Source organism: Heliangelus exortis, chromosome 7 (genome assembly GCF_036169615.1).
Source record: "Heliangelus exortis chromosome 7, bHelExo1.hap1, whole genome shotgun sequence".
Taxonomy (NCBI): Eukaryota; Metazoa; Chordata; class Aves; order Apodiformes; family Trochilidae; genus Heliangelus; species Heliangelus exortis.
This window is the reverse complement of record NC_092428.1, coordinates 8,223,578-8,243,847: the sequence shown is the minus strand read 5'-3', so window position 1 is coordinate 8,243,847 and position 20,270 is coordinate 8,223,578. Positions and strand designations below refer to the sequence as shown.

At 36.9% G+C, this 20,270-nt stretch overlaps 1 protein-coding gene across 2 annotated transcripts in view; it reads right to left on the bottom strand.

Annotated features, from left to right (window-relative positions):
- The window catches only part of KNDC1 (kinase non-catalytic C-lobe domain containing 1), a 62,121-nt gene that overhangs the window by 3,845 nt on the left and 38,006 nt on the right, over positions 1–20,270 (bottom strand). Inside the window, exons 11-27 of one of the 2 annotated variants that reach the window (XM_071748613.1) lie at positions 20,021–20,098; positions 19,240–19,333; positions 18,894–19,056; positions 17,957–18,798; positions 17,707–17,851; positions 15,826–15,917; positions 13,511–13,887; positions 9,398–9,491; positions 9,187–9,284; positions 8,715–8,926; positions 7,264–7,377; positions 6,719–6,866; positions 6,291–6,470; positions 4,954–5,169; positions 4,548–4,630; positions 617–767; positions 35–157 (exon numbers count right to left, since the gene is read on the bottom strand). In XM_071748613.1, coding sequence (XP_071604714.1) covers positions 35–157; positions 617–767; positions 4,548–4,630; positions 4,954–5,169; positions 6,291–6,470; positions 6,719–6,866; positions 7,264–7,377; positions 8,715–8,926; positions 9,187–9,284; positions 9,398–9,491; positions 13,511–13,887; positions 15,826–15,917; positions 17,707–17,851; positions 17,957–18,798; positions 18,894–19,056; positions 19,240–19,333; positions 20,021–20,098 — 3,210 coding nt within the window. Of the gene's footprint in view, positions 1–34; positions 158–616; positions 4,631–4,953; positions 5,170–6,286; positions 6,471–6,718; positions 6,867–7,263; positions 7,378–8,714; positions 8,927–9,186; positions 9,285–9,397; positions 9,492–13,510; positions 13,888–15,825; positions 15,918–17,706; positions 17,852–17,956; positions 18,799–18,893; positions 19,057–19,239; positions 19,334–20,020; positions 20,099–20,270 lie in introns of those variants that run through there. The other variant, XM_071748611.1, reaches the window with a different exon arrangement.

Here is a 20,270-nt window from a genome sequence, read left to right as displayed (position 1 = left end):
ACAACATAGTTACAGAACAGAGACCCAAACTTACTGGTAACTGTCGTACAATAAGATTTTCCAAGCCTGCTAAGATTTGCATTGCAGTAGCAAAATTTCTTTGTTCATAGCAGCATTTTGCTATAAGAAGAAATTTTGATAACAAGTTCACCTGCAGCTGAAAAAAAATATTAGGATATTATATATATATATGTATAAATATATACACACACAAAATAATTTAAGATATGCTAAATATATTTAGTAAATCTACATAATAAATCAAAAGAGAAGGAAGAGAGATGCTTTACTATTTGAATATTCTAACAGAACTGATGACTGTAGTAACACTTTACTCCAACATAAAGTTTTCTCTTTTCTGTCACCAAGGGGTGTCCTTTTTAAAGTTTAACATCTCTCTCCCTCTCTTTCTTACTTTCTATTAGGTTTTGACACCTGCAGCTGCAAAACATCCAAGACATACAACACCCTCTTTGTGACCACAGACCAAATTGTTAACTACCCACTCACAGGTGTATTTCAGAATATTTCTTGTAGCTTTGCTATTTTACTACAACAGCAAAAGAAAGAAGCAAAACAAATTCGTAATTAATAATCTGATAAACCAATTACAAACCTTAGATGTGTGACATGTTACAATTTCAGCAGCAATCCAGGTGCTGACACTGTCTGCATTGCTTAGTAGTTGTAGAAGGTACTGGTCTTGTGTGCACTTTGACAGAAATAGATTACAGGCTTTAACTGAAACTGGCTCAGTAGAAACAGCTCTATGGAGAGAATTGAAAAATAGGAAAAATAATTCTTGCTGACTTCAGATTTTCATAGAAAGTCTTGATTGTGAAAATGCCAACTTCCAACCGCTTAAAATAATTTTGCAGCACTTGCCATCTTGATTTTATAACATCTTCAAAGTATACGCTGAATGATGTTATGTTTTCTTCCTTATAATTACATGATAATCACATAGGACAGGCATATGCAGTATACATTTCTGTATCTAAAGACATGTCTACCACTTGCTGCTGAATAAAGCAAACCATGCAGTCTGACACAAAGTAACAGGCAGAAATTAAAAAAATGCAGCCAAATAAGAAATTGCCCCTGATTCCTTGTGGCACCACAGTTTGTTTCCCATGACTGAACCCCAAGTCCCTATAAATCAGCTTATTTAGCCTCTGCATTAAGAATCTGTAAAAGCTGAGCTGCTCTAGGTGTTCATTCCCTATTAGAAAGGTCTACCATAGGTAGTCCAATTAACAAGCACTAGATAAAGTGAGCTGAATACACTGAATATGTGTCACAGAATCACAGAATTGTCATAGTTGGAAAAGACCTCTAAGATCACTTCCCTTCTGCCCCCTGGATAAAATCTATATGTATCAATATCTGTATCACTCAACAGAGCATGTCCTGAAGTGCCTTGCCTAGATGTTTTTAAATACTTCCAGGGATGGTGATTTCACCACTTCCTGGGCAGCCCATTGCAATGCCTAAATATTCTCTCGGTAAATAATTTTTTCCTCATATCTAGTCTAAACCTCCTCTGGTGCAACTTAGTCCTACCTTTGTTCACTTGAGAGAAGAGACCAGCATGCACCTCCCTACAACCTCCTTTCAGGTAACTGTAGAGAGCAATAAGGTCTCATCTCAGCCTCCTCTTCTCTAAACTAAACATTCCCAGCTCCCTGAGCCTCTCCTCATAGGTCTTGTTCTCCAGATCCTTCACCAGCTTGGGCACCCTTCTCTGAACTCACTCCAGCAGCTCGATGTCCTTCTTGTAGTGAGGGACCCAGAACTGGACACAGTACTCAAGGTGTGGCCTCACCAGTGCTGATTACAGTGGCACAATCACTTCCCTTCTCCTGCTGACCACATTATTCCTGATACAAGCCAGGATGCTGTTGGCCTTCTTGGCTACCTGGGCACACTGCTGACTCATATACAGCTGGCTGTTGACCAGCACACCTAGATCCTTTTCTCCCTGGCAGCTTTACAGCCACTCCTCCCCAAGCCTGTAGCCTTGCATGGGGTTGCTGTGACCAAAGTGTGGGACCTGGCACTTGGCCCTGTTAAATAAACCTCATTTTATTGATCTTGGCCTACTGGTTCAGCCTATCCAGGTCCCTTTGCAGACCCCTCCTGCCCTCGAGCAGATCAACACTCCCACCCAACTTGGTGTCATCTGCAAACTTACTGAGGAAGCCCTCAATCCCCTCATCCAGATCATTGATGAAGATATTGAACAGGACTGACCTCAAAACCGAGCCCTGGTGACCACCACTGGTGGCCAGTTGCTAACTGGAATTAACTCCATTGACTACAACTCTCTGGGCCCTGCCATGCAGTCAGTTTTTAACTCAACAAAGAGTTTACGCGTCTATGCCATGAGCCGATGGCTTCTCCAGGAGAATGCTGTGAGAGATGGTGCCAAAGGCCTTACTAAAGTCCAGGTAGAAAGCATCCACAGCCTTCCCCTCATCCACTGGGCAGGTCACCGGGGCATGGAACAAGAACAGGTTGGTCAAGCAGGACCTGCCTTTCCTGAACCCATGTTGGCTGGGCCTGATCCCCTGGCTGTCCTGCACTTGCCATGAGAGTGCATTCAATATGAACTGGTTCATGACTTTTCTGGGCACTGCGGTCAGGTTGACAGGCCTGTAGGTCGCTGGATCCTCCTTCCCACTCTTCTTGTAGATGGGCATCACACTGGCATGCCTCCAGTCTCCTGGGACTTAACCAATACTGTTGATAGATGATGGAGAGAGGCTTGGTGAGCTCCTCTGCCAGCCTCCTCAGTACTCTCAGGTGGGTCCCATCTGGCCCCATAGACTTGTGGGTGTCCAAGTGCCGTAACAGGTTGTTAACCACTTCCTCCTGGATTATGGAGTGGTTGTGCTGCCCTCATTTTCCAGGTCAGGGCGCAGAATACCCTGTGAGTGGATGGTCTGACTAATGAACACGGAAGCAAAGCATGTATTCAGTATTTCAGCCTTTTCTTTGGTTGCAATGTTTCCCCCTGCATCCAGTAAGGGATGGAGATTCTCCCTGGCTCTCTTTTTGTTACTGATGTATTTCTAAAAATTTTTTTTGTTTTCCTGTATGACAGTAGCGAGATTGAGGCTTTTGCCTTCCTAATTTTTTTTCTACATGACCTAACTAGATCCCTGTACTCATCCCAAGATGCCTGCCCCCTCTTCCGAAGAAGGTAAACTAATTTTTTCCCTAAATACCAGTAGCAGGTCTCTGTTCAACCATGTCGGTCATCTTCCCTGTCATTTTGTCTTATGGTGCATGGGGACAGTCTACTCCTGTACTTTTTAGACTTCCTTCCTTTACAATGTCCATCCTTCCTTGACATCTTTGTCCAGGGCACTCTCTCAACCAGTGTCCTGAACATAGTGAAATCTGCCTTTTGGAAGTCTATGGTGGAGGTTTCACTACCCCCCCCCCCTTAATCTACCTAGGATTGAGAACTTCATGATTTTGTGGTTGCTAAGCCTGACACCGCTGCCAACTACTACATCCCCCACCAGTGTTTCCCTGTTTGTGAAAAGGAGATCCAATGTGGCAACTCCTCTGGTAGGCTTGCTTACCAGCTGTGACAGGAAGTTATCTTCCATACACTTGAGGAACCTCCTAACTATCTCCCCTCTGCTACAATGTATTTCCAGCAGATGTCTGGCAGGTTGAAGTCCCCCACCAGAAAAAGGGTTGGCAATTGCCAGACCTCTGTCAGCCTCTTGTAGAATGCCTTGTCTGCCTCTTCATCCTGATTGGGCAGTCTATAACAGATAACCAACAGGATATCCTCCTTATTTGCCTTTCCCTTCACCCTTAAACACTATATCCATCATCAAGCTCTATGCAGGTGAAACACTCCTTAACATACAGAGCTTTAGGCCTCTACTTAACATGTACAAAGACCATGATCAAATGTAATGAGGTCCATGTGGTTGGATGAAAACATTGATGACTGTTGAGCAAGTAATTAAAAAAGGTTGGTAACCACTCTAATAACTATAAGAAAATTCTTACCTATCTGTGAATATTTACACTTCATCTGCCCAACAGTAGAAAATTAACATTGCACTGAGAGGTTGCTCAGCCTCCATCCAAAATCAGAACCCAATAGCACATGACCATGGATAACCTTCTTCAGCTGACCTCGCTCAAGGCAGTGGGGTTGGACTACATGATCTTGAGAAGTCTTTTCCAATCTCATCTATTCTGTGATGCTGTGATGGTCATTGAGATTCTATATATACTTATATATTCACACACACCAGCATTATCAAGTAGCCTATTTCAGAAACCACTAAATTTCTTTCTGACAAAAATAAAACCTCTGAAGCAACCTCCCCTAGTACAAGTCTCCAAAAGTCTTCTTTGGCCCAACCTACTTTAGATATCAAAGAAATCACTTTGCAGATGTGGCCCACCACAGACACATACGTGCACAGGTACATATACATACACATAAATAAAATCTCATGAAAAAAAATTTTAAAGAGAATATCTAGTTTAGGGCAGCAAAATAAGCAACTTACTTTTGGACAGCAACATATTTGTCTTTAACACCAAGTGCTCTTGAATTTAGAAAGTGTACTGGATGACATTTATAAAATACTTCCTAAACAAAAAGAGCAAAATGTATGTGTTGTTAGATCTAGTGGTTCTTCTAAAATGCTTGGGAATAAAAATGACATAAGTTCCCCCAACGTACCTTCAGCAAATTTATCAAAGAGATCACAGTCTAAGAATATAAGTAGTTATTTTAAATTTTACCATAGAAATTTCAAGAGAAAACCTGATTGTTTTAACTTAAAGTCTTACGAAGTGGTATGAAATAAGTTTGAAATAGGGTTGAGAAATGGTAGAGAAAGGGAGGTTGATAAAGAAAGATAAATAAGATAGATATTACTTGTATTTTCAAGTAAATCTAGTCCTTTATACCTGCTGCAGTAATGTCAGCTGACAACAAAGCTGTTGCACACTGTATTCTATTAAGAGATATGGTCCCACTTCATCTGCTTTAGTAAAGGAGACTGGAAAATCTTTTGTAAAACCGCTATAGCAGGGCTTTGGCAAAACTGATGAAACAGTGTTCAGTCGTTCTCTCTGATATTGAGCAAGTGGTCCCATACCTTTGGAAAATTTCCAGTTAAAGTTCTGTAGAAAAAACACCATCACGTAAAGCTACAAAAGTTTTTCAGAAAACCTTATGTTTCCCCTTCATTTAACTTCCTGGAACATTTTGTTAGAGAAACACATTTGCGGATGCAAAACTCTTCAGCTAATCTTCAAGGCTAGCACAGCACTAATTGGCTTATTGAACACTGCTATTTTAAGCTCATATAATATGCACATTGATGGAGTCTGAGATGGAGGTTACCAGGTCTCAATGAACAATTGAAAATTCTGTGTATTCAATCTTGCTGCCATAAAATAGTTTATATTCTTAAGTTATATATTTTATGCTTTACTTCTTACTATCTCTTACTATTTCTTCTACTCCTTTGCTTAGAATAAAACAGCCCTTTCCAAAGAAATAATTGCTTTTCTATTTTTTTTCCTTCTTCCACCTTCCAGTATCATTATGATGCAGTGACAATAAATAATATCCATGTTTCCTCTATTCTGCTTGCCCTTTATTGTTTGAACTCCCATAATACACCATGGAATTCTGCACCTTCATTAAGAGGCTGATTCTAAATTCAACTTGCACATTATCAATATATTTGACTTCCACGTCATTTTGATCACTCTGTAGAGTTCTCTGTAGACAACTTTTCTCAGAAAAAATCCACAGATGCTCCAGCTTCTGGGTTACCTTTCACAAGCACATGATATAAACCAATAAATACAGGCAAAAGTTCAGACAAGTTTTTTAGACAAGCTTTGAAATTCTGACAGGAAACCCCTCACCCTCCACTGATTTTCACATACTTATTGACTTACAACGATATATGCCTAATAATAAGTATTCATGTTTTACAAGGGGGAAAATTTTTCCTAGGAACTAGGAGTCACATGCAATTGGATGTGGTCCAGCTCCTCTCAAAAATATCTCATCTAATATTACTGAAACACATGACATGGTTCAATTAAGGCTTAAAATGACTTCCACAATAACAGAACTGTTTAGGTCTTAGATACTTTCAAATGGAAATTTTAAGTGCAGCTACACAAATTTTACTAAGTCAGGGTGTAGACCCTAAGACTTTCATTTTTGTCTGAAAAGGATAAATGGAAATGTGCTCCATATACTGCAGACTGAATAAAAGACCTGCCTTTCTGGAAGCATCTTCCGAGAGCTTTTTACATAAAGAATGTAATGCTTTTCTGTCCTTCTTGCCCTCATCTTCACATTTGTCCATGTTGAGGCACTGATGAGCACTGTCACTTTTCCTGGCAGATGCATCTTCAAGCAATGACAACAAGCGCTCGCCACAGCCATTTAATGGAGCAACCTGTAAATACAAAACCAGTTAATAGCATATTGAACTTGATTTCCCCCAAAGTATAAGCAATACACAATATAGGTGTAAGATTGATGTCTGTCCAAAACCAGACAGATTGAACATAGCTGTCAAATATAGCATTATTTTTCTTTAACCATAATTAGGACAGGTTTTTGTAATAACAATCTTATATATACCATAACTGACTCCAATTAACTTTTTTTTTCCTTAAAGCTTCTACTGGAATTCTTACTCACCTTGGAAGAAATAAATTCTTTTAGGGTACACAAAAGATCAGTATTTGTTGCAAAGTCTACACTGTAGCAGTCTTCAATCCAAGCCTGCAGGATGTAGAAACTGCGGTTACATATTTTGGTAAGTGATGTGGAAGGATCCAGGCTTGCACTGCTGAGAAGAAAAAGGCACTTATTTCTCCAAAATTTATAGCCAACTGCAATTTAAAAATAGGTGTTGAAAAAAACAGAAGTATTATTTGGTATTGAGTGTTCAATCTTAAGTTATTGTATTTCATGTCTCTAGAATCCCTGGTTCTATGGAAACAAAGCTGTGGCTGAACTTATAACCCATCAGTGAACAACTGGCAAAAGTAAGAGTCAAGATTCGGAATAAAAAATGACTCAAACACTTGCTCTGTTTTCAGACTCATTTGTCAAGAGGATCTTATAAAAACAAACATATAAATTAAATGTAGTTAAGTAGTTCTTTTCAGAATCAGCTGTTTGCCTTTGGGGAGAAAAGTCAGTTGTGCTTTGATAATATTTTTCACAGGAAATTACTGTACCTGGATAAAGTACTGCTGATTCTTTCAAGAAGAAACTGCAAAAATTCTTCTTGTGTGCAGAAATAGCGAAATGTGTAGAGAAACTGCTGTACATAACCTTCTAAAAATGCATTTCTGTGAAGCACAAGAAAAACTTCAGACAAGCAGGAATACATTTTCTTTTTGCATTAGAGTACAGCAACAGCGAAACTTCCTCAAATTATCAAGAACTAGTAGAGACTGTAAATTCTCAAGCTCTGCATAAAACCTTGATTCCTTTTTATTTTATCTTTACACATCAAATACTGTGATTGCCAACAGTGAAAGAATGAATTGCTTAGAAAAAGGTTTCTCTACTTGCAATTGTGTGAAGAACCACTTTGACATTTCTATTATCATAAGCTACATTCTTAATAGTATGGAAGAACACATTTAATTATCTTTTTTCCTAGCCTCTAACTTGATGTTGTTCTCAAAGATTTTTATTATAATAACAGCATAAAAAGGAGATACTTAAAGCTACAGGAAATTTTTTTGCTTAAACTAAAGCAGAAGCTCCTCTAACAACAGAATACACTTATTATACATACTTTGAAAATGAGTGTGAGGGGTTTTTTTTTGGCTATAAACATTCACAATCTCTGGATTTTAACACAGTTTAACTGTCATTTCTCAATGATGTCTTAATGGCTAACCATGAAAGTTTGGGTTTGATGGATGTGGAAGCTCTGATTCCAAAATGTGTTCCCTTTTTGTAAACTGGGTCTCAGAGTCATGACGAGTTGGGAGAAGTAGTTGGGAGGACGTTTTTCCCTCTACAGTGGCACAAGTCTGATGGATTCTCTCAGCTAGTCTTCATCCCTCATGCAACAGATGAAATTAAAATTATGTCTCAGGTACCTTAGAACAACACTTCCCTTACCCTAGTTGAAGAATAAAGGACATCATTGTCCCCTGAGGTAAGCCTGCATCTTGACCAATCTAAGGACTGGGGCAATAATCTTTAAAACAGAATCTGTATGTTTTTACATCCAGAACTTATTAATAAAAATGATCAAATTAGATGGGTCCCTTCCAACTTGAGATGCTCTGTGATTCTATGTTCTAAAGAATTATTATACTGCAGTCATTAACACAAAGTCTTGATTCCGTGGCAATGATCAGAACAAAACCTCAAGTAAGTAAAGGATTAAAAATTCTAAAGTGATTTGGTTCTCATTTATTGTCAAATGCTTCCAAGTTTTAATCAAATCCAAACTTAGTGGTTTGGGTTATTTTTTATCAGAATGTCTTTCGCCATTTCCATGCCCACATCTGTAAGTATGTATTCACAGAAATAACATTAAACTTGATAAAAGCCAGGAGAATTTATGTGATGTTAAGTAATTAGGATTTATCACAGAGACTATTTCCTGAATTAGCAGCTATGCCTCAACCCACTCTCAAGTAAGGATATGAAAAATATACTATACCTGGAATATAAATAAGCCATTAAACCAAGTGGTGTACCGGCCTGCAGAACTCTTACTGAATTTTGATTATTACACTGGTGTTTCTCTGTGTTATAGTAAAGAAGCAATGATGACTCAGCTGTACATGTCACATCTACAGTGTCAGTCCTCCCATTGTTAATGACTGTAGGCAGCACACAGGAATCCACACCCCACTGCTCTGCATACATGATCTGCTCAAACATGCACACCAAAGAAAAAATAAAACATAGGAAAATAAAGAGGAAAATCCCACAAAATGCAGTCAGCTCCACTTAAAGCCAAATTACATTTCATACAATTGCCTTATTTTGAATAATTCTTTTCGAACCTACTTAATTTGGCATTTTGATATAAAATATTTTCCATTTCATATACTGACTTGAGCAGCCAACTACACCAATGCACTAATGAAATGACAAATGAAACTCAAGCAAAATAACGTCTGACTTGCCTGCACATATTTCTTCACCAGCTCAAGAAACTGCACTTTGGATTTCATCTCTTGTAGCTGTCCTCTTAATTTGGACAATATAGATTTAGTTTCAGGGCCTTTAGATTTAAAACACACAGCATAAAACCATCAATTATTCTGATATAATAAAAAAAAATCCTTGAAAGTACTACACATCCATTTCATTACAGGCAAGTTGCTGTAATCTTACCTTTGCTTCTTCTTTCTTTCTGCAATAGTTTTTGGTAAAACTTGATAGTCTTTCTGTAATTTTTTGTCTCCATCATTAGCAACTGTTCTAGTTCCTTTAAAGACAAAAAAGGATTCTGATCAGAATGGTAAATCCTAATAGGAAACTGAAGTTTAAGCAGAAAATTATTTTGTATGGAAAAAAAAAAAAGGACATCCTAACAGAGAAGAATAAGATATTAACCAGGAAAAACTACTTTTCGTGCCTGTGCTTACAGACACACTAAGGGAAGCATCACCTGTACCCAGAAAAGTATTTGTTATGCAGTTCTGCAGTTATTTGTTCTGCAGCTTAAGAAGTGTAGCTGCTTTGCATACTGTTGAAATTTGATTGCCTTTATATAAATATGCCTTTAGTTATAATTGCACTTAGCTGGTTGTTTTCAAGAACTTTTTAAAGTTATGCTCAGAAGTCATTCAGAATAAATGTGAAATCTGAAATCAGTCCCCAAAGTGCTTTGTTAAGTAGCTGACCTATATTTGCAGCAAGAACTCAATGTTTGACAGAAAGCAATTGTTTCCAAACAAGTATAATTACATTATATTATACAACTAAATCAGAAGGCAGACAGCCGAGCTGCTCTATAAATAAAGGACATCTTAATAGTTACATATTTCATATTTATGCATTCTACTTAACTGAAAAAATAAACTAAATTTCTATGGAATTAGCTAACTACGCCAATGGATAGAAACTAAAGTCTTCTCACAATAATATAAAATTTAATTTAAAGATTTATATTTGATTGCATATCAAAGGTTTTGTTATTTTACCAACCAATGAAAATAAGGCATCCACTCTGGGTTCAGCATCTGAGTAATTATAAGACAATAAACATGATGAGTGCTGTGTTTTTTAAAAGTGGTGGCTTTTGCACTTGGGTCCTAACCTAACTACCAGTGACCCAGTTACATGGAACAGCATTTTAAATGGAGTAAGTTCACTGAATGCAGCAGACAGAACTCCCACAAGCAGAACAATCAGAAAACACATAGCTCAGAGCTAACATACCAGACAACAGATTGGTAAATAGGTTAGCTTTAATGGGATGGACTTACTAGAAATTAATTTGAGTCTGAGAAAAACGTGTCACTGTTTTCAGAAAAGCTCAAAAGGTTTAACAACACAGTTCATTAGCAGCAAGAGTCACAAAAGCCCTGTGGATTTTTAGATGTCTTACCACTACATAGGTGTCACATGGGGAATAGTGAAAGCACAGAAAAGCTATTATCCAGGCTCTGAATTGGAAACCACTTGCTTTTAGTTAAAGGTTTTTGTTTTGTTTCATCACTTAAAGTGAAACCAGGTTGATTAAGAGACTACAAACACAGAAAGGGAATCAGAAAGAACATCAATTTCCCATGTTTGGAATCCGATGGACAGAAGAGGTTTGTCCCCTAAATAACTTCAGGTGAGTAGCACTGAAGTCAGTGGCAAAATCCATTCTATTCCACAACATCTTTCATTTTAGGTAGGTCTAGGACATAAATATTTTATGAAGCTATACATTCAGTTGTCTTGCTCTCTCTGAAACACACTTAATTTGCCAGGATGCTTTTCTATGGATCATGTCTTAGTCTAAGGAACAAAGTAATGAGAGTGACTTTTCTTACTTGAGAAAACCACAAACTCCAATCTGTCCTTAAAGTGTAAGTTTTTCAGTACTGAAGGGTGGCTCCCCCAAAGGATGCAGAATATTGGCAGAAGGGAAAGGAAAAAAGAAAAGAAACAGGAAAGAGAAAACTGTGGCAAGAATACATAAGTTGTGCTAGAAATCTCCAGCTCACGACCTGTGTACACGGAAGTTTGGTGGAGATTCTGATGAATATTTTATGAGATCTGGGGGATAACTGAAATGTAGTGCAGGCCAAGAGGACATTGCCCTGAAGAAATGCTAGCCCTGGTGGCTGCCTTCCCTTCTTCTTCCCAAGCTGCAAGGACTTGGCTTAGTCTGCCTGCATGTGCTCTGTATCAGGGAGTAAAATCAACAGCTCCTGGACTGGAGGTTGTGTGAGGCAGGGGACATACACTTGCTTGACTAAGGATTAACTTCTCTAAATGTAGATTAGCCTTTGTTGAACTTAAGAATCTCAATGATAAGCACCTATACAGTAAGTCATTAACTATTTTTATATCATTTGAAAGTGTCACCTTTATCCATAAATATTTTTCGTTTTATGCTATTTCACATTCCTCACAAACTTTAGTACCTTTTACCATTTTTTTGAATCATATCTCAATTAATCCTATTGTTAATATTGTTCATCATATAGCAAACATTTTACTTATTGTATCTTATTAAATCACAGCCTATGAAGGCTACCCAATATGCAACAGGTTCCAGTAAAAAAAAAGTTATTAATTTCAATGGCTGTCAGAGTATTTATTTTGCCATAAATATTCATGTTCTCTCACTGAGTTTCTCAGAAGTTGCAGGTCTTCAAATCTACTTATAAATTTACATATAACATATGTACAAAATTAGAAAAACTAAAAAAATTTGATTGCACTTAATTTTAGAAGGTGAAAAAAAAGAAACATTTGAATCATCTGAATATTTTCATTGAAAATATAGGTGTATTAATGAGATGTATATATCCCCAAAACTGTAATTTGTTGTGTGGTTAGACTGTCATTCAATACTGAATTCCAGTTGCAGATTACTCTTGAACTGAACAAGAAGACTTATCTCTATGTCTAATCTTAAAACAGTTAAAATAGCATCTCCTAAACACTACTCTAGCACAGTTTACTGCAAAGCTGAACAATCAGCTCAATATTATTGCTTTAAAAAAAATCTGTTTGGGCAAAAAGTAGGTTGATTGACACTTTGCCAGACACTGAAAAATAGACTACACGAAAACAAAGAATTGATTTCTGAAATAAAACTGATTAACAGATGAGTTAAGAAAGCAAGAAAGAATAGGGTAGACAGCTCCACATTGCAAGAGAGTGAGAACTTTTCTCCAGCATCTCAAACCACATTCCTGCTCAAAAAGAGCCACTTAACAAGCTTTGGACTTTGCTGTCCTTTTGGAGTGGATATGTAAAAAAATAAACAAGGACTTCTAAATATTAAATTGTACCCTTAACAACAGTATAAGCAATGAACACAATGTCCATTATTATTTAAAATAATGAGATATGAAGTAGTCTTTGTCAGCTGCTGGTATGGAGATTAAAATCATGCTATACATTTTCACAGCTGACTTGTAGTGTTTGGTTTGATGAATAGGCAGCTAAGAGACCGTAGAAAGAAGCTGAGTAGAGCTGCTCATCACCTGAAGATTGATAATTGATTGTCTTACAGCTAAGAATCATTGTCCACTGACTGCTGCAACAGCAGAAAAATATACTTCAGTTACATAATTTTTCCTTCTATTTCTTTACATATATTGACCAGTTAAAACATGTAAGTGTTCATTTTGTGTCAACAATCTTGCATGACAATTTCAGAAATTGTCATGATTGATGGAGTTTGGAAAAAGAGAAGGATTTGAGGAAGCTTTTCTTAAATGTGCAAGATTGCTGCAATTGGACCATTATGATTCAGTAAGCTTTTATTTTAAACACGTTTGGAAGAAGCTGGGTTTCACAGAAAGTCAGTGTTGGAGTAACACCAGCAGGAAGTAGATGATGGTAGGGCAGTGAAAGAAATAAAAATAATAATGAGATCAAAAAGTAACTGGTATTTGGAAGTCTGTTTCCAGTGGAGTCCCTCAAGGGTCAGTACTGGGACCAGTACTATTCAATATATTTACTGATGACCTGGATGAGGGAATAGTGCATATCAGCAAGTTTGCTGATGACACGAAACTGGGTGGAGTGACTGACACCCCAGAAGGCTGTGCTGCCATTCAGAGGGACCTGGACAGACTGGAGAGTTGGGCAGTGAGAAATTCAATGTACTACCCTTACCTTACTTTACTGATAAGACATCATATATTTTGAGGATTTTAAAACACTTAAGAGCTAATATTTAAAAGAAGAAAGGGGTTTCCAATTCACAAATTAAATATTATTATAACTATGAAGTAAAAAGGTTTCTTAATGATTTTAAATCAATGTACTCACCACTTTTTTAGCATCTATATTTTGTGACTCACTTGATTTCTGCTTTCCAAGGCTTTTAATGTAACTAAGAACTTCTGAATCAAAACATTCAGCTCCATAAAATGCACTGCTCCAGCCAGGACTACAGCTGTGAAAGTCAGGTAGATTGGGAGACACAGAGTAGCTGTTTCCAGCTATCTTTATGATGGTCTCCTCCTCTGTCTCTCTATTTTCTTCTGCAAAGTCTGGAACAACACAACAGCCGCTGCTATGTAAACATTGCCTTTTTTTTTCTATAGGGATAGCATTTTCTGGAGATGCCTCATCAAAATCCATTTCAGCTGATGATGTACTTATCATAGGCTCAGCCTTCACATCAAAGGTTGCTTCCCTTTCTCCTAAAGAAGGGATACGGGGGGAAAGAAATAACAGTCATGTGATGCAATGCACGCTTTGTTAAACTTAAACACCACACATAAAAAATAGAGTTATGAGACTACCTATGCCCTTTAACAGTTAGATGCTTATTTTGGCTCTGTGCTTTCTTTTGCTCAACTACACATTGTAAAATGATAAAGTTTAAAGACATTTCAGAATTAATAAGCTTTGTTCAATACATTTTTGAAAATTATAAAAAAAATGTTCTGTGTATACACAAAAAACATTTAACCAAAGCACATTACAGATATTTTAAAAGAAAAGTTAAACATGTCAGACCTGTGCATGCATTAGCAAAAACCATAGCTCTTGAGGTTTTTTTCAATCTGTCTTGAAAAGTCTTGAAGCTTTTATTCCATTCATAGAGGGCAAGAATTTGATACAGCCAAAGGGGACACTGATGTTAAACTTCCCTACTCCAACAGGACTCACTCCCTAAAGCTATGATGCTGACAGGAGCTTTTATGCCTGCCACGTTTCCTTTTCACTTAAGCAACCCTCCAGGGCTCAGACATGCTACCCTCGAGTCAAATGGACCTAAATTACTAGTGCAAAGATACTGCATACCCCATGGGAAAGCCTTACTCTACATTCATGACCATTCTAAACCAAAATGAAAAACTGTAATATTGAATGCTAACTCACAAACTTATGTTTTGCCATAAAAGTTAAAAAGGTAGGGGTATAAGCAGTTGTGTAAAGAAAACACAGTTTAACTCTCCTCAAAACAGAGAAGTAACTAATTTTAAATGCTGAAATTTCACTGGACTATCTTGGAAAAATAAAAATTAAAAAAAAAAAAAAAAAAAAAGAAATACTGATCCAACACCAATCAAATACAACCTGTCCATGAATACATGAATTCTAGAAAGGGTAATAGTTGTGTTATAATACTGTGATTTACCAGTCTTTGTTCAGTTTGTATTTTAGTTTCTGAAAGATGGAACATTTTGTAAACCTTCAGTCACAAAAAATGTCAGAAAAAAAGGAAATCCACACTGAAAACGTACAAATAAGAAATTCATTAATATAAACTGCCCTGAAATGGTGTCCTGTAACCAAGTTTGTGATCAAAAGGCAAAACTATCTTGATTATCCAATAATTTGACCCGCTGTTAATTTTTCTATCTATTGTTAAAAAGGCACTTCAGTGGACAGAACAAGGAAGCAGAGGAATTCCTAGGAGAGAGGTAAAGACTATTCTTTTTTACCTGTTTGTGAACCCTTTTGATGAATAGCTAAAAACACCCATTTAAATCCAAAAGCTATGCAGTTTCTGTATTTCTGTACAATTCCCTTCCCAGAATTCGTAAATAATTTTATTTACAATACATTTTTAAATTTTAATAAATTTTATTTATTTTAGTGACTAGTTTTGTTTCAGTTCTGTGAAGCAAACAAAGAAGGACCAGGTTTGTTGCACATTCCTTCAATCAATCCTCAACTTCTTCAGTAACATCTAAGGAGTTATAAGCACTTTCTAAGGTTCTCCTCTGGGTAACCCTTCTCTGTTGTATGGTGCTGACGTAGTCTGACTGTCCCCCTTCCCTTTCCCTATTTAAAAGCATTCTGCTAGAACATCTATGGGATGAACAAAAGAAAACCACAGACAGCAGTTAGGATTTGGGGAGTTTTTTAACAGACACATCTGTTTATGTAAAATTAAGTAAAGGTAAATGAAACAAACATCCCACTCAATGACACTTGGCTGTATGTAAGCTTCATGTAAAAGGCAATAGGTCCCCAAGGCATCAGTTATATTCATATTGATTGATCATTTTCAGAAGTGCTAAGGTGTTTCCCAGAAGACACACTCAAAGTGCTAATCTCTCAAAACTTGTGTCATTTATAGATACCTTTCACATACAAAGATCTAGAAATATAAATTCCCTTCTCACCATCTATCTGATCACTGCTTGCCAAAAAGCAACCAGATTTCTTCAGATCTTGGAATGTTGTACCACACTTTGAATCATCTGCCTCAGTTATGCTGAAAATACAAGAAGAAAAATAAATGTTTCATATACTTCTATATTTACATCAGTAAAATGAGATCTTAACAAATGACTCTACCATGTATGTGAAGGGCTTCATATAATTTATATACCTCTTAAAATTTGCATGTTCAGCTTCAGATGTTATTTTACAAGGAAAAAAAAAGTTCAAATGAACACTACAGCAGAGCAAGGAAGGTTTTCCTTTACACCACATAGCAAAATTCCAATAGAAGTATCAGAACAGATACAAACACAGAAGGCACAATTCAAACTGCCTATTACTGTAATGGGTTTTGCACTAAGGATTCAGTCTTTGGATAATGGTCTGACTCTAGGTCATCCCTAATGGAATAATAATAATAGCTTTAAGTCAAAGAAGGTAACGATTAAAACCTGATAAATTCTTTATCAATGACTGAACAATGTTAAGTAAGCAGTGTCTCAGAAATACTCTGAGACTGTTCTTGTGTGTGTTCTAAAAGTTAGAACTGTATTATTACACTGGATAATAAATGATGATTTCCTTCCTGTTATGGCTTTGAAAAACTTTGTAACAAAAATTCACACAGAGGATGACCTCTTCATACCTCTCTAGTTCAGATGCAACAGCTCAAGTTTCTCCAGTTCAAGTTTCTCCAACAGCTCAAGCCTGGGGAATTAAGATCCTTACCTCCAACCAGTTTTCAATAGCCCTTTAAAAGTCCCAACCCAAACAGGAAATAGACCAGCAAGTCAGGGTCTGGTATCCTCTCTGAAACTTGATGCAGCGACTATACATCTTTCAACACTAAAGTTTTTCTAGACCAAATCTACCAAGCTTCTTTGTTAAAATTTACAATTTATAGTTCCAGACCATGACACTCAAAAAAGCCATACGTAACTTCCAGATGTAAATTCATTACTGTTTACAATAGCCCTCGGTAAGAGGCCTTTATGAATATGCTACAACTAGAGGCTGCAATAAAGCAAGTATGCTTTTAATTATTTTTCAGGTAGGTAAGTCACTGAGGATGCAATAGTAGAAATGAAGAATTAAGCTGCTATTTTCTCACTTAACAGGCTACTTATAAAAGACTGCCAGAAGGGACATTGAGTCAGACTAAACCAGTCAAGTAAAACATTTCTAGAAAAGCTTAATTAATGTCCTTGTTCACAGGGGTTAATAGTAAAAAAGGATATATCAAGCACCAAACTCAAAGACAAGAAGCCAACACAACTTTAGTAAAAATAGATTTAATTTTTTACTGAACAGTCTCTTTCTAAGGAGGCTATGAAGCTCTCCATCAATGGTTGGAAACAATATTGATCAGAATTAGGTCTCCTCATTCAGTTACCTGACAATGGAGTTACAGAGAAGCTTAACAAACTATCTTCTCTGCAAAGGCATTAAGCACTGTTTGCTATGGCACAGGCTATGAAGGCCACATGATCAGGACAAGGAAGTAGATGAGGCCTCCTCCAGGCAGCTGGAAGCAGTCTCACAATGGCAGGCACAGGTTCCCAGTGGGGATTTTAACTACCTGGATATGTTTTAACTACCTGACATAAACTGGAAGACAAGAAGTTCCACCTCAATGTGAGGAAAAACTTTTCTACTGTAATGGTGACAGAGTATTGGAAGAGGCTGCCCAGAGAGGCTGTGAAGTCTCCTTCTCCAGAGACTTGCAAGACCAGTCCGGATGTGTTTATGTGTGACCTGCCTCAGGTTATCCTGATTTGGCAGGGGGTTGGACTCTATCAAACAGAGGTCCCTTCCAAGCCTATGATTCTAAAAACACCTACCTTAGACGTGAGGGTCTTTCTCCGTTTACTACCTGATAGAGATCCTCCAGCAATTTTTCATCCCAGTAGAGGTCACAAAATTTCTCACAAATGGTATCAGAGAACACACCAAACTTAACTGCCTTTAAGTTTAGAATGAAGTTACCTTGTTTAAAAAAAGAAAAAGAAAGAAACAAAAAAGAGTAAAAAGAAATCACTAATAATATATTAAACATCAGTGAAAATAATATACAGAAGAAGAGGCACATACCCATATCAAAAACTTCAACTCCATTCTCTAGATAGCCATCAAATGCAAACTCCTCTTGTATAAGATGTACCACTTTCTGCAGTAAAGTGTCACTTGTGCTGCTCTGCTGGGCCAAGACTTCAATATCAAAGAGATGTAAATTGTCTTGATTCCCTGAGGTACACAGTGTGTGTTCTTGTTCAGTAAAAACACTGTCTACGGTGCTAGCACACTCAACTTCTTGGCAGCTGGTCTGAATAACTGGGTTACTTTTATCAAACTTGTTCTGTGCACCAGTCTCACAGTTTTGCACTTTGCAAAGGGAGACATCATTTTCTGTTTGCATGCTCATTTTATAACTCGCAATAGTATTTGAAAGTAGCACTGGCAAACTATGATAGCAATCATAAGCAACTGTTGAACGAAGAGGTTTATTTGGTATTTGCTCTGATACAGCTAAATGTATTGGCACAAACGTCAAAACTCTTTTCTCCGAGTCCTGTTTGAGAATGATGTTATTGATGTGAAGAAAATTAGGAGACACAGGGCAAGCTAAGGAGCTTGAAGGAACTTCAGATAAAGTGCTCTTTGTGTGTAGAGCGTGTGAAGAGTCAGAATGTAATGGTAAAGTAACTTTAGAAGTAACTGCATGGCCTGACTTCTGTTGTTCTGAAGATTTCTGGGATGTGTGGCCTGGAAGGACAAAATCACACTCAGGTATTTCAGGTGTAGTTTCAACAACATCTGTGTCCTCACTATCATAGCTTTTAGAGTCTAATATATATCTTGATTTATTGATGTCAACGTGTTTTTCTTCTCTTGTTTCTTTCTTGAATTGCTCAGAAACTGGTGTATGAACCTCTCTAAAAAGGAACAAAGAATTTTTTTTCAGGACAATTCCAGTAGATTTAACAATGAAGTATTAAGTTTAATTTATTTTGCTTTAGGATATACTAACTTTGTTGTATTTGCATTTTGTTGCAGAATAATAGGCTTGAAGTGAGTTGCAGGAGAAGTGAATGCAACAGGAAGTGTAGCTTCCTCACAGTTTAGAGAAATCTGACATGGTACTGGTCCTTTAACTGCAACAAGTTTACTTTCACTGTTAAGAGGCACAAATCCTTAAAACAAAACCACACAGTTAGAAAGATGAACAAATGTAAAATATAAGCGGAAAGTAAATAACTAATAACTAATCAGTTTAGATAGAAAAAATAATTGTGTACACCTGACAAGAAAACCTTACATGGAGAACTGACCTACAGAATCTTAAACCAAAGTAAATACATAGTCTGCCCACTTACCTAGACTTGGTTCTGAAGGGTCCTTTTCATGGCTTTCATTTTTAAATTCAAAAGCAACATGATCCTGGGGAGAGATTACTTCTTCCTCAACAGCCTAACAAAAAATAAAGTCTAAATGGAATGATTAGCGTTTTCTTTTTTTAACTTCTGCTCAACGCATTACTTCAAAAAGAAAAAAAGAAATCAAAGCATAAAAAACCCATTAAAAAAACCCCAAAAAGCTAACCCCCCAAGAAACTAACCCCATATAAACCTAGAGTTTCAGGATTTTCAAATTCTGTAATCTGCAAAGCAGCAACCTAGTCACACCACTCTAAGGAGTACTAAAATGTCCTGGAAACCTTGATTACCCTCTGTTTGAAATCAGAACTTCCAGATAATTGAAGTTTTGAACAAAGTTAGTTCCACAGATTGACTGAATACTCTGTCAATTCCATATTAATGTCCTCTGTTCTAACAAAAGGGGTGGTAAATGAAAGAGACACTATAAATTAAGTAACTAGTTCTTATTTCTGAGCTATCACCCATGCAGTTTGTGAAGTCAGGGCACCAAAACCTGGGGAGTGTCTACTCCAACAGCAAAAACTAGAAAAAGCAATACTTAAACACTACTTTAAAATGAAAACAAAACACAGAAAACACAACAAAAACAATATGAACAGTAGAAAAACAGTAGGAGAACAAATTTGACAGTACTTGCAGGGGCCAAAAATCTTATTGGAATACAATTTACAGAATTAGTTGAAAAACTGTAGAGAATTGATAAAGATGGCACTCTTACCTTAAAGACAGATTTGTTCAACAATGCCAAAGTATTTTTGCTGTTTATACCTTGTTCGAGTAAATAATGATTGCATGTCTAGAAAAAAAAAATCAGTTTTCAGTCAGTAAAGAAGTTTTCAGTCAAGTGAGGTATTCTTGGACAAGGACAAAGTCAAGATAGTCAATTAGAAGTAATCTAAGTTTAGGAAGTTTTATGAATTTGTTCCAAGTATCTATTGACAATTTCAATGTAAATTAAAACCACATCC